Here is a 14430-nt window from a genome sequence, read left to right as displayed (position 1 = left end):
ATTCAAACCTACGACAGCAGTAGGGGAGAGCAATCGGCCATTAGGTTCGTCCCAGATAAGACAAGCATGGTAAAAATTGTTCATTGCATTTGCGATCACAGCACAAAAAATGGACTCTTTCGGCCGTCAGAACGCCTGCGGGTAATGGGCAAAAGTGGTGCTAGATGTTTTTCTAGAGAGGACCCGCTGTTGCAGTCCCCGTAACAAAATCTAGTCCCCCGACACAAAACGCCCGGATTATTGGTACGCGCTGGTCCAGAGCGCTCATTGTTCCTCAGGGCAGTGCGCTCTGCTGAAGTGAATAGCAGATATTTGTAGACTGGTTCCCACATGGTTCCCGGAAACGTCGCAGTGAATTGTACACGTGCGCCACTGATTTTTGAGGGCGTTGCAGCTAGTCTGCCTATTCCCGCTGACTCCGGAATACCTTGGTAGGCAGCGGGAACGGCCCGTAAGGAGAGAGCCTTTCCATATTCGCCGTGTATACGCCGCCACACCCCCCGGAGTTCCTTCTACGCTGTCATGTGTGTGTGTGTGTGCTGCGTGCATCGCTGGCACCCCTTTCATAGCCCTGTGGTTTTGGGACTTTTTGCAATCATCCGCGCGGAGACGTCCGTCCCAGGTGCGCGGAACCATGTCGTTGTCTCCATTGCTGTGCGTGCGGTTGAGGATCTTCTATGGCTCTTTGTATGTGACGCTCATTGTCGGCGACCTCCATTTGATGCGGGGCGTTCGTCTTCGGTTTGGGCCAGAAAACATATCATGGGATCGTGCTCGACGGCGCCCGGTTCTACGCTTTGGCTACTCATGATCATCGGAAAGAAATACCAACTGGTAGAAACTTGGTAGCAGGTGTTGCTTTCAAATGACACGTAAATCTCACTGTGGGTGCCCACGCCAAATGCACCGGATTTCAAGGTTGACACGGACACTTCCAAGCAGATCGCGTTAGTTCTTGGGAAAGCGACTTCGGCACCCACAATATAGATTGACACAAAGGAGTTACCATGTCCTCGATACAAACCGGGCATTAAGAACGTAAAGATCACATCTATGCCAACCATAAAACAATCTCATTTTCTCGAGCGTCCTAAGCTAGGCAGTTGTCAGTGACGACAAAATAGTCGCAAGCCCAAAACGAGGCGCTAACGTCAGAGTGCCATCGAAGGCGCTTGTCAATCGTGACACGTGTCGAGGCGATTCCTAAGACAGGCCAGGGGAACCGGATTTACGTGCAACGGCCTGTCTTTGACTATGGTTCTACCCCTCGACTACAGCGGGCGTTTCATGTAATGAGGAAACTGTTCCCGACCCCAGGTGCATTTACACGCGAGTGCCCGTTTTGCCTGTGTCGGACACGTCGCTCAAGGATCTGAAACACCTGTTGATGTGTACCGCGACGTTTCCTTCAGAGTCGCTACGCACGGAGAATACTCCAAAAAGGTCGTGCAGAGCCTGAGTTTCAGGCGCTGATGAGATGAAAGCGGATGGCAGTGGACGAAACGCGTGAACTACAGACAAGATCACATCCGTGACGCTCTTCCTTCAGCGTTCATCTAAGTCGCTGCCTGCCCCGAGTTTGACGCTCCTATCTCTCTGCCAGGTTCTCCCCATCTGTGCAACGTTCCAGTTGCCACACCGACAGGTTAAGTCGAGATCGAAGCCAGAGCAAGTGTGGCACAGACATCTCTTGTAGTGCGAGGAGCTTGCATCCCCTGTATCAGTTGCTGTACGCTGGGGCAACGGCTATGAGGTGCCCACGGTTGCACCGTTGAGGTACGACCGGTCGAAATCACCGACGGTGGTAAGAACTCGCTGCTGTGCGCTGCCGGAAGCGCAGAACATCTGCCTTGGATGACCCTAAGTCACCTGCTAGGAATGAGCAATGAATCACCCTTCTCTGGCAGGAACCAGACAGTCAACGCCGACCTCAAAGGAGGGGTACAGGGGAGGGACCATCTCTTGCCTCAGACATGCGGTTTTTTCCGATCGAATTGGGACCGCGAGCGACTACGAAGATACACGCATGTCATCACATTCTCCCTTTCCCCACGCAGTTCAGATAATTCCCACCTGCTGTGTCCGTACTTCCCTAATCCGACTAATTCCGTTGGTGGCTTACACTGCTTTAAAACGCAGTTGCTGCGTCCTTCAGTGGAAGCCGGGAATCTGCCACCCGGCCCGGCGTCGCGCCGGGAACCAGTGCGCCTCGAGAAGACTGCAACTGAGCGAAATCCTTCTCGGTTTCCCGCTACTCGTCGCTTGCCTGTCTACAAGAGGAATCTTTCTGTCGACAACCACACTTTTCTCTAACTCGACATCCACACAAGACTGCGCGCAACCCCCGTAACGCACGAAGCGAGTGACCGGGCGGGAAAACCAGAGCTCCCCTTGTTCCGCGCTCCCCCACAAACTAGTCTTTTCGGAGTTCTGCGCATAACATCGCGGGGATCCGCCATCTGCAACGAATCTCAGGGGGCTTTCTGGAGCAGCAAAGGGCGTTGCCGAGAGTGGTCGGCTGTTGATGCAATCTGGTCAAGATGTGATGAGATTTTGAACGTCTGTAAATAAATTTGGTTCAATAACCGTTCGCAAGAGGGGGGTTTGAAGCATACTGAATCCCATGAAAACCGCGCTGCACCGTTTGATGCTACGACGGAGCAGATACGCTCCAGACAGTTCGCCGGGAGGCGTTGTACAACAGAGAAAACCGCGTTCCTCAATAAACAAATTGCTGGAAGAGTTCCCTGGTTTGTGATAATGTCGATTAACGTATTTGGAGGTGTTCAGGTCTTGAGCGGCCTTCGACGTGCAGTTTTTGTCGCGACCGTTGTCGGGCTTTTGTGCTGGCCAGGATGCAGTGGGGAGCCGCCGAAGGATCCGCCGGTTTTGACGTGCACGTCGGAGTTCCCTCTTCTTCCGCTGTCGCTGCCCCCACAATATCCACTGTTGTTTAAGTGTCCGGAAGGCTCATCTTTGGTTCCAGCTGCATCAGGTGGGAAGTTTAAAACATTCTGTCGGAATTCGTCCTGTACAAATCAAGCGGCGCTGGGCACTGCGTATGCTCTTCGAGAGGCGGAAGCTGGAGAAGACCCACTAGAGCCCGCGTCAGCAGGAGCACAAACAAAGGTGTACGAGCTCGTAGTACTTACACAGCCAGAGTTTCCAACAACCCTTTATTTCCTTTGCAAGTCAACACAGGACAAGGCGACCGCATCTCTTGCTACAACAGAGGCAAGAAGCACTTCTGACACTATGGAATCAACTTGCACGTTTCAGGTGGCTGTTTTCAGTAGAAAACCCCTGTCCGACGCCGCATCAGAAAGTGAGCCTCGATTCAAGTCACTGTAGAGGCAGCTTGTTGAAATCGAGCCATATGGAGCTATGCTAGGCGTCACCGCTTCGCTGTCTGCTCAGTTTTGAAGGGTTGGTACCCAGTTTAGAGCGATAGAGGTTCTGACATCCTGACTCGCTTGCACTACGCATGCCAGCAGCGTGGCTTTAGGTAACCGCTGGTTGTAGTATGTCTTGATTAACGGAGTTTTCTGACGACTGTAGTGGGAACTCCCATGAAAGCTGGAAAATCCGTGTCACGACCCTGCTCCAGTAGTAGTCCAGAGATGACATTGGTGGGAGGAACTGCCGATTCAACGTCTCTTCTCCTTGTGCTGTCTGTAATTTGTTCGCTCCGACGCGACCGAATTCCTCTCTCTCTTCTCTATTTACCACCTCACTGTATCGTCCATCGAAATGTCGCCATTTCGGCTGCGGCCACGGTTCTCTTTGATCTCCGCTATTTCCTCTGCCGAACCTAATGCCACAGAACCAACCTGATTGAACCTATTTGTTTCAGTCTGTCTTCTCCATGGTTATTGGCGAATTCGCCTCCTTGCTTGGAAATGCACACCGGACTGTTTCTTGTTCTGCATATTACCTCAGAGGTGTGTGAGTTCGGCAACACCATGAAGATCACCCTCAACCCGAAATCAAACAAGGTCACGTTTCGATGCGGTGACAACGGATTCGTGTGGCCATTGAATTTCGAGAATGCGTTCAAAGGCGAAGCATGTACAGAAGAAGTAAGTCTTGCCAGTCTCGGTTTGGGTGCGTTTCGCGTAGAGGGGGAATCATCCGATCAGAGAGCAAAGGCTCCCGCCTATACTTTGGAGGTCTCCGAGTTTCCAACAGGCACTGGCCCCGTCCAGCTGTGCTACAAGTATACCAAGACACCTGAGCAGGAGACCGAACAGAAATCGGAGTCAGATGTCTGTAAAGTGCTAATCAATGTGGCTCCCAAGTCCGAGACCGAAGATGGTAAACCAGGTGATGACAGGCCTCCCACAAGCGGTGACCAACCTTCGACTGGCGATACCATAGGTCTTGCAACTCACAGTTTAATTATTGCCTGCGGCACCTTCCTCTCCTGTGCCGTCGCAATTAAGCACGCCCTGTGAGCTGAACATCTCTGTCTGCTTCGCTTTTTGTTCGAGAAACTGCTTTGTCTGCACTAGGCCACTGGCAAGTGCGTAGGCGTGTAGATGGACCGTGTGATCCTATTGGTGTGAGGCGACAGTTCTCCCTGCACGTAGTTGTCCTGGACCGCAGAACAAGCGAAGTCAATCTCCCTCATTCCATCATTGCGTCATTTGCTGGCGCCTCGCAAGAAATTCTCTCTTCTACAAGTGGAGCTACAAAACATCTGCGATACCCTCTCTATCAAGAGACGAGGAGGCCATCGTGGTGACCATAGGACCAATCTTGCTTGGGGCGCGTGGCGGTACATCAGCCGGGATGATAGTCACAGGCGCTCGAGATGTCGGGAGACGCGACGACGTTCCATATCGGCATTTGTACACTTGGAAGCAGAACATAGTTCTGGAACCTGGTGCGAAAACGCAGCTTTCGGAGCCGAGACGCCCACCTGCAGCTGCAGGAAGGGCGCGAGTTTGATTCTGAACAAGGTGCGCATTGAGTTCCAGGTTCGCCCTGAATTTGTTCGTTTTGAGAGACATCGGCGGGTTCCTCAGTCCTTGCAAAACTCGCAATTACTCTTGTCAACACACCGCGCCCAACAAAGCACTGCTTGCGACAAACCAACTCAGTCAACGTTGTTAAAAAAAATGTTGAAGTGGGTGGAGCCGTGTGTGCTGCCCGGGTGTCCTTGGTGGCATGGTACCCAGGCCCCGAAGTAAATAAAAAAAAGAGTTCGTGGCAAGGTCCGACCAGATTCCACCAGACCTTACCCTTCTCTCCGCACTTCATCTCACCGAACGCACGGATCCACGGGGCCATCGTCTGACATTTATCCCACGAAAAACAAGTAGAGCTGCTGCGTAGTAACGCCCGTCACCGATTTCGGCATGGGGTGTGATCGAGGGCAATGAAGGAACCGGCGGGTAGGGAGAGCGCTGATAATTCTCTGAGGCGCAGTGAACCGACAAGTCAATGTCGAGCAAGGCGAAGGGCCACAGGCGTTAGCGCATCCGAACAAACTATACCCTGGGTCACAGTTGACAGACTCGGAGGTCTCCTTGTCGGATAATCGTCCATCCGATATATTATTCGACAAAACAGACGTTTCAGCGATTTAAGGCTTTCTGCTGGTATTCCGCGGCGTTGGTGGTCATTTCGCCGCTATGTTCCGAGCAAATGTTCGAGATCCTGTCGAATTCCAGAGGCAGCGGTCATTGAGCGCTCGACTCAGAGTGACGTCCCAACACGACTGTTCTAGACTGGGGAAATTCAGACGCTTATTGAGACCGTCGTTTTAGAATGAAGCCTGCCACTCAGCGCCGACGAGAGGAGGTAAGGGTTCAGCACGTACCCCGCAGCCTGGGTGTGAAGGCATATTAGCACGGTAAGCCTTCACAAACAAACGCAGGAATCCACAATCGCCCCAGAACTGTCTGACCCTGACTCACCTCAACTAATTCTTGTGTCCGACATTAAGATTCTAATCCGACTGAAATACGCCACCAGCATCTTTTCTCCATTCCTATAGCACGACCCACGGGCCGAATCCCGCCGGTGGACACTGCCAGGCAGACATCCTGGACCAATTGATTCACTTGAAGCGTCAATTCGGTCACTGAGCTCCGAATCCGTATTCCTTCGGACTGTCTGCATTTCCCATTCGTGTGCGTGTATGATATGCTACTGGTAAATGTAATTTTTACGTTGCGGTAATATTTCTGTACTGGAAGTTGCCGGGGGGTTTCTCCGCCAAGCCCCCCAGTAACGCACGAAGCGAGCGACCTAGCGGAAAGCCCAGAGCTCCCTTTGTTACGCGCTACCGCACAAACTTGTCTTTTCCGAGTTCTGCGTATCACATCGCGGGGACCCGCCATCTGCAACGAGCCGCAGGGGGCCGTCTGGAGCAGCAAATGGCGTTGCCGAGAGTGGTGGTCGGCTGTTGATGCAATCTGGTCAAGATGTGATGTTTTCTCCTGCCACGAAAAAAACGGTTTTCTTTGGATATCTCGGTGAAGAATTTAAGGCGTATCGGCCCTGCTGGAAACAGTGTTGCATCCTTTGATGTTGTGCTTGGAGGGGAGAAGCCAGGATCAAACACCGCCCCGGGACGCGCTTTCCGAAGGTGAAAACAGTGTGCATCATTAAGCAGCGGATTGCCGCAAGCTTTTTCAGGTTTTTATGATGCCTGTCTGTGCATTTGGAGGGTCTCAGGTCTGGAGAGGCCTTCGGTGTGCATTTGGGGTTTCGATTGTGGTCGGCTTCGTGTTCCTCTCATGCAGGGGGGAGACCTCGGCGAAAGAGCCTGTGACGTGTCCGCCAACGACAAATTTTCTTCCGGTGTGGACAGTGGAAGGCATCCCTTTCTTTTTCAAATGCCCGGAAGGTTCATCTTTGTTTCCAACTGCGTCAGATGGGAAGTTTAAAACCTTCTGTCGGAATTCGTCCTGTACAAATCAAGCGGAGTTGGACACTGTGTATACTACTCTTCAAGAGGCGGCAGCTGGAGACGAACGAGTAGTGCCCGCGCCAGCGGGAGCACAAACAAAGGTGTACGAGCTCGAAGTACATACAGAGCCAGAGTTTCCAACAACCCTTTATTTCCTTTGCAAGTCAACACAGGACAGGGCGACCGAATCTCTTGCTACAACAGAGGCAAGAAGCACTTCTGACACTATGGAATCAACTTGCACGTTTCAGGTGGCTGTTTTCAGTAGAAAACCCCTGTCCGACGCCGCATCAGAAAGTGAGCCTCGATTCAAGTCACTGTAGAGGCAGCTTGTTGAAATCGAGCCATATGGAGCTATGCTAGGCGTCACCGCTTCGCTGTCTGCTCAGTTTTGAAGGGTTGGTACCCAGTTTAGAGCGATAGAGGTTCTGACATCCTGACTCGCTTGCACTACGCATGCCAGCAGCGTGGCTTTAGGTAACCGCTGGTTGTAGTATGTCTTGATTAACGAAGTTTTCTGACGACTGTAGTGGGAACTCCCATGAAAGCTGGAAAATCCGTGTCACGACCCTGCTCCAGTAGTAGTCCAGAGATGACATTGGTGGGAGGAACTGCCGATTCAACGTCTCTTCTCCTTGTGCTGTCTGTAATTTGTTCGCTCCGACGCGACCGAATTCCTCTCTCTCTTCTCTATTTACCACCTCACTGTATCGTCCATCGAAATGTCGCCATTTCGGCTGCGGCCACGGTTCTCTTTGATCTCCGCTATTTCCTCTGCCGAACCTAATGCCACAGAACCAGCCTGATTGAACCTATTTGTTTCAGTCTGTCTTCTCCATGGTTATTGGCGAATTCGCCTCCTTGCTTGGAAATGCACACCGGACTGTTTCTTGTTCTGCATATTACCTCAGAGGTGTGTGAGTTCGGCAACACCATGAAGATCACCCTCAACCCGAAATCAAACAAGGTCACGTTTCGATGCGGTGACACCGGAGTCGTGTGGCCATTGAATTTCGAGAATGCGTTCAAAGGCGAAGCATGTACAGAAGAAGTAAGTCTTGCCAGTCTCGGTTTGGGTGCGTTTCGCGTAGAGGGGGAATCATCCGATGAGACAGCAAAGGCTCCCGCCTATACTTTGGAGGTCTCCGAGTTTCCAACAGGCACTGGCCCCGTCCAGCTGTGCTACAAGTATACCAAGCCACCTGAGCAAGAGATCGAACAGAAATCGGAGTCAGATGTCTGTAAAGTGCTAATCAATGTGGCTCCCAAGTCCGAGACAGAAGATGGTAAACCAGGTGATGACAGGCCTCCCACAAGCGGTGACCAACCTTCGACTGGCGATACCATAGGTCTTGCAACTCACAGTTTAATTATTGCCTGCGGCACCTTCCTCTCCTGTGCCGTCGCAATTAAGCACGCCCTGTGAGCTGAACATCTCTGTCTGCTTCGCTTTTTGTTCGAGAAACTGCTTTGTCTGCACTAGGCCACTGGCAAGTGCGTAGGCGTGTAGATGGACCGTGTGATCCTATTGGTGTGAGGCGACAGTTCTCCCTGCACGTAGTTGTCCTGGACCGCAGAACAAGCGAAGTCAATCTCCCTCATTCCATCATTGCGTCATTTGCTGGCGCCTCGCAAGAAATTCTCTCTTCTACAAGTGGAGCTACAAAACATCTGCGATACCCTCTCTATCAAGAGACGAGGAGGCCATCGTGGTGACCATAGGACCAATCTTGCTTGGGGCGCGTGGCGGTACATCAGCCGGGATGATAGTCACAGGCGCTCGAGATGTCGGGAGACGCGACGACGTTCCATATCGGCATTTGTACACTTGGAAGCAGAACATAGTTCTGGAACCTGGTGCGAAAACGCAGCTTTCGGAGCCGAGACGCCCACCTGCAGCTGCAGGAAGGGCGCGAGTTTGATTCTGAACAAGGTGCGCATTGAGTTCCAGGTTCGCCCTGAATTTGTTCGTTTTGAGAGACATCGGCGGGTTCCTCAGTCCTTGCAAAACTCGCAATTACTCTTGTCAACACACCGCGCCCAACAAAGCACTGCTTGCGACAAACCAACTCAGTCAACGTTGTTAAAAAAAATGTTGAAGTGGGTGGAGCCGTGTGTGCTGCCCGGGTGTCCTTGGTGGCATGGTACCCAGGCCCCGAAGTAAATAAAAAAAAGAGTTCGTGGCAAGGTCCGACCAGATTCCACCAGACCTTACCCTTCTCTCCGCACTTCATCTCACCGAACGCACGGATCCACGGGGCCATCGTCTGACATTTATCCCACGAAAAACAAGTAGAGCTGCTGCGTAGTAACGCCCGTCACCGATTTCGGCATGGGGTGTGATCGAGGGCAATGAAGGAACCGGCGGGTAGGGAGAGCGCTGATAATTCTCGGAGGCGCAGTGAACCGACAAGTCAATGTCGAGCAAGGCGAAGGGCCACAGGCGTTAGCGCATCCGAACAAACTATACCCTGGGTCACAGTTGACAGACTCGGAGGTCTCCTTGTCGGATAATCGTCCATCCGATATATTATTCGACAAAACAGACGTTTCAGCGATTTAAGGCTTTCTGCTGGTATTCCGCGGCGTTGGTGGTCATTTCGCCGCTATGTTCCGAGCAAATGTTCGAGATCCTGTCGAATTCCAGAGGCAGCGGTCATTGAGCGCTCGACTCAGAGTGACGTCCCAACACGACTGTTCTAGACTGGGGAAATTCAGACGCTTATTGAGACCGTCGTTTTAGAATGAAGCCTGCCACTCAGCGCCGACGAGAGGAGGTAAGGGTTCAGCACGTACCCCGCAGCCTGGGTGTGAAGGCATATTAGCACGGTAAGCCTTCACAAACAAACGCAGGAATCCACAATCGCCCCAGAACTGTCTGACCCTGACTCACCTCAACTAATTCTTGTGTCCGACATTAAGATTCTAATCCGACTGAAATACGCCACCAGCATCTTTTCTCCATTCCTATAGCACGGCCCACGGGCCGAATCCCGCCGGTGGACACTGCCAGGCAGACATCCTGGACCAATTGATTCACTTGAAGCGTCAATTCGGTCACTGAGCTCCGAATCCGTATTCCTTCGGACTGTCTGCATTTCCTATTCGTGTGCGTGTATGATATGCTACTGGTAAATGTAATTTTTACGTTGCGGTAATATTTCTGTACTGGAAGTTGCCGGGGGGTTTCTCCGCCAAGCCCCCCAGTAACGCACGAAGCGAGCGACCTAGCGGAAAGCCCAGAGCTCCCTTTGTTACGCGCTACCGCACAAACTTGTCTTTTCCGAGTTCTGCGTATCACATCGCGGGGACCCGCCATCTGCAACGAGCCGCAGGGGGCCGTCTGGAGCAGCAAATGGCGTTGCCGAGAGTGGTGGTCGGCTGTTGATGCAATCTGGTCAAGATGTGATGTTTTCTCCGGCCACGAAAAAAACGGTTTTCTTTGGATATCTCGGTGAAGAATTTAAGGCGTATCGGCCCTGCTGGAAACAGTGTTGCATCCTTTGATGTTGTGCTTGGAGGGGAGAAGCCAGGATCAAACACCGCCCCGGGACGCGCTTTCCGAAGGTGAAAACAGTGTGCATCATTAAGCAGCGGATTGCCGCAAGCTTTTTCAGGTTTTTATGATGCCTGTCTGTGCATTTGGAGGGTCTCAGGTCTGGAGAGGCCTTCGGTGTACATTTGGGGTTTCGATTGTGGTCGGCTTCGTGTTCCTCTCAGGATGCAGGGGGGAGACCTCGGCGAAAGAGCCTGTGACGTGTCCGCCAGAGACAAATTTTCTTCCGGTGTGGCCACTGGAAGGCATCCCTTTCTTTTTCAAATGCCCGGAAGGTTCATCTTTGTTTCCAACTGCGTCAGATGGGAATTTCAAAACCTTCTGTCGGAATTCGTCCTGTACAAATCAAGCGGAGTTGGGCACTGCGTATACTCTTCGAGAGGCGGAAGCTGGAGACGACCGAGTAGTGCCCGTGTCAGCAGGAGCACAAACAAAGGTGTACGAACTCGTAGTACTTACACAGCCAGAGTTTCCAACAACCCTTTATTTCCTTTGCAAGTCAACACAGGACAGGGCGACCGAATCTCTTGCTACAACAGAGGCAAGAAGCACTTCTGACACTATGGAATCAACTTGCACGTTTCAGGTGGCTGTTTTCAGTAGAAAACCCCTGTCCGACGCCGCATCAGAAAGTGAGCCTCGATTCAAGTCACTGTAGAGGCAGCTTGTTGAAATCGAGCCATATGGAGCTATGCTAGGCGTCACCGCTTCGTTGTCTGCTCAGTTTTGAAGGGTTGGTACCCAGTTTAGAGCGATAGAGGTTCTGACATCCTGACTCGCTTGCACTACGCATGCCAGCAGCGTGGCTTTAGGTAACCGCTGGTTGTAGTATGTCTTGATTAACGAAGTTTTCTGACGACTGCAGTGGGAACTCCCATGAAAGCTGGAAAATCCGTGTCACGACCCTGCTCCAGTAGTAGTCCAGAGATGACATTGGTGGGAGGAACTGCCGATTCAACGTCTCTTCTCCTTGTGCTGTCTGTAATTTGTTCGCTCCGACGCGACCGAATTCCTCTCTCTCTTCTCTATTTACCACCTCACTGTATCGTCCATCGAAATGTTGCCATTTCGGCTGCGGCCACGGTTCTCTTTGATCTCCGTTATTTCCTCTGCCGAACCTAATGCCACAGAACCAGCCTGATTGAACCTATTTGCTTCAGTCTGTCTTCTCGATGAACGCTTTTTACGCCTGGTATGTATGGATAATACTCGACTCTTCCCCATGGTTATTGGCGAATTCGCCTCCTTGCTTGGAAATGCACACCGGACTGTTTCTTGTTCTGCATATTACCTCAGAGGTGTGTGAGTTCGGCAACACCATGAAGGAGGTCACCCTCAACCCGAAATCAAACAAGGTCACGTTTCGATGCGGTGACAAAGGATTCGTGTGGCCATTGAATTTCGAGAATGCATTCGAAGGCGAAGCATGTACAGAAGAAGTAAGTCTTGCCAGTCTCGGTTTGGCTGCGTTTCGCGTAGAGGGGGAATCATCCGATGAGACAGCAAAGGGTCCCGCCTACGCTTTGGAGGTCTCCGAGTTTCCAGCTGGTTCAAGCCGCGTTAGGCTGTGTTACAAATGTAAAAGGCTGTCTCAGGTAGATCGCCCTGCAGCGCTTTCGTCTGCCGATGAGTGTACGATTAGAATCAACGTTGAACCAAAATCCCAAACCGAAGGTGATAATGAAGAGGACGGGCAAATGGATGGAAAGCCTCCGGCAGGCGATGCAAGTGACCTTCCCAAGCACAACATCGTTTGTGTTGGCGTCCTTTTGCTGTCCTCTGTGCTTGCCTTGAGCCAAGCTGTGTAGAAGGCGCAGCAATGCTCGACTCACTCCGTGCTCCTGTTGACGTTGTTCGTATGCATTTCTCCATATCCTAGGAACGCGAATAGGTTGCGCAGAAATGCAGCATGATAGATACTTTTCTATGAGAGTGACGGCTGTTTTCGCTACTCCTGCTGACCCGAGACCCCTGGAGAAGAGCAGTTATTCCTCCCTCCGTCCATCCGTGTGTCATTTGATCCCACTTGTCGAAGTCTCCTACTGTATGCAAGTGCCCACGCAAAAGCCTTTTGCAATTCTCTCATCCGTCACAACACGTCAAGCTCGACATGGCAACATGCGGACCGCTCCACCTTCGTGATGCGCTCGCTCCCTATCGTGGCTGACGACCAAGACGACTGAGATAGCGCTGACGGGATGACGTTACCTCCTTCCCCGTGATTCTGTAGATTCGAACCATAGTTTTGGAACGGGTGGGAAAGTTGCAACCAGAGGAGGTGAGACGCCATCCTGCGTCTGCCAGTCCGGGAATGTATTTGATTCTGAGCAAGGTATGCGTTGTGTCCCACGTTCGCCCCAAAACTCGTTCAACACTTTTTTCCAGCAATCGGTGGCCTTCTCAGTCATTCTTACAACTCTCCTGACACGTCCTCTCTGTTGACATCTGTTGAGAAATAGCGCACTTTTCACACGAACCCGCCCTGTCGCATTTGTCCACACACTATTCAAGTGGAAGGCGTTAGTTCGATGGCTAGGCGTCCTTGGCGGACTGGAAGGTTGGCCTCGAAAATAAGTAGTTGAAGCCTATTCGTATCTAGGGCGAACAAGATTCCACCAAGACGTCCCTTTCCCATGTTTCTCCCCCCCGAGGAATAAGGTCCATAATGAAATCGTCTGGATTTTGGCCTACAAAAGGGCCCGAGTCGCTGCGGGGTCAAGGCAGTCCCTGAGGGAGTCAGGCGTCGCGAGCGATGGAGCTGAGCAAACCGGTGTGCAACGAGAGCGTTGATGATTTCAAGAAGGCAACGGTGGATTATTTGACAATTCTATGCCGGACAGGGCAAATATCCACAGGCGTCAGTAGATCGGAGCGAGCTAGATCATAGGACGAAGCTGCCAGATTCGGACCATGTGTAGACGGATAATCGTCCGTCACATGTGCTATTCGAGAGGCACACGGCGCAACAAATTCCTGTGATTATTATTAAGTTCATACTCCACTTTAGCCAGTCCGTTAGCAGTTGTTCTCCATTCTACCGCGACTCACAACCCGAATTCCATGGGTCAACATCGCCCGGTAGCCACCGTGGCCCGATGTACTTGAAACCCTCATTCGGTCGCTGAGCTCCGCTTCTGTGTTAAACGTGTCTCTCTCTGGGTTTCCACTTCAGTTCGCGTATAACACGCCACTTGCCAAGCTTGGTCAGTTGTTGTAATTTCCTTGGACGGGAATTTGTCGAGTGGCTAGGCCTCACTTCCCAGTGGCGCACACACCATGCCGTGGTACGAAGACTACAGTTCCCTTGTGAGGGTTTCTGCACATATGTTTCGTGTTCTGTGCACCACATAAGCGGATCTGCACCTTGAATGATTGCCACTCTGAGCGGCAGTATTAGGATGCGGGGCGGGCACATTTTTCAGGTTTTATCTGGCCCATGCGGTTTCCCAGTTAGCTTCTGCGTACGTTCAGGGAAGTACACACGCAGTGTGCACTGTCTTCTTCGAGACAAGGAGCACTTAATTTGTCTCTGGACGTTTACTTCCACAGTCGAGTTGGAGTCGTTGGTCGCTACCTTTGCATCTTAAGAGGACCTGGGGTCTGAATCCCAAGGGTCAGCATCTGGTGCTAGCGATCCCGGTCCGACTCCCGCCGGTACTTGATTTAGCCTGCGGTCGGACCCGTGTTGATTGTTTATCTCCGTGATTCCCACTTGAGTCCGCCTCCTGCCTCTTACGAGTAGACCTACGTTTTCCGTCGTGCAACCTATTTCTGACTCGAAGACGTTCCGTGGACAGCACAGCCGTTCCTTTTGCGCGCCGACGGGCGCATGCTTCAGGTTCTCTGCTCGGCACACCGCGTGGATCTGCAACTGACGAACCGCGGGGGGCGTCTTCCCCGCCACCCTCCTGCCCCAGCGAACGACAGTAGAGCCCTCCTTGTCAAGCTGCAACGT

General features: G+C 52.1%; 3 protein-coding genes across 3 annotated transcripts; all 3 read left to right on the top strand.

Annotated features, from left to right (window-relative positions):
• Positions 1-2760: 2760 nt before the first annotated feature.
• NCLIV_052840 (SRS domain-containing protein) lies at positions 2761-4454 on the top strand (the record flags this gene model as incomplete). Its single annotated transcript, XM_003884838.1, has 2 exons — positions 2761-3325; positions 3940-4454. 2 exons carry the CDS (start codon positions 2761-2763, stop codon positions 4452-4454), a joined length of 1080 nt encoding a protein of 359 aa, XP_003884887.1.
• A 2197-nt stretch (positions 4455-6651) lies between these two features.
• NCLIV_052830 (SRS domain-containing protein) lies at positions 6652-8345 on the top strand (the record flags this gene model as incomplete). The annotated part of the gene is made up of 2 exons (XM_003884837.1): positions 6652-7216; positions 7831-8345. The coding sequence occupies 2 exons, from the start codon at positions 6652-6654 to the stop codon at positions 8343-8345; spliced, it is 1080 nt and encodes a 359-aa protein (XP_003884886.1).
• A 2197-nt stretch (positions 8346-10542) lies between these two features.
• On the top strand, positions 10543-12283 carry NCLIV_052820 (SRS domain-containing protein; the record flags this gene model as incomplete). The annotated part of the gene is made up of 2 exons (XM_003884836.1): positions 10543-11107; positions 11772-12283. The coding sequence occupies 2 exons, from the start codon at positions 10543-10545 to the stop codon at positions 12281-12283; spliced, it is 1077 nt and encodes a 358-aa protein (XP_003884885.1).
• Between the last annotated feature and the right edge of the window lie 2147 nt (positions 12284-14430).

The sequence above is a fragment of the Neospora caninum genome, chromosome X (genome assembly GCF_000208865.1).
Source record: "Neospora caninum Liverpool complete genome, chromosome X".
Classification (NCBI taxonomy): Eukaryota; Apicomplexa; class Conoidasida; order Eucoccidiorida; family Sarcocystidae; genus Neospora; species Neospora caninum.
Note: the sequence above shows the minus strand (reverse complement) of the source record. Positions and strands in the feature narration are given on the sequence as shown.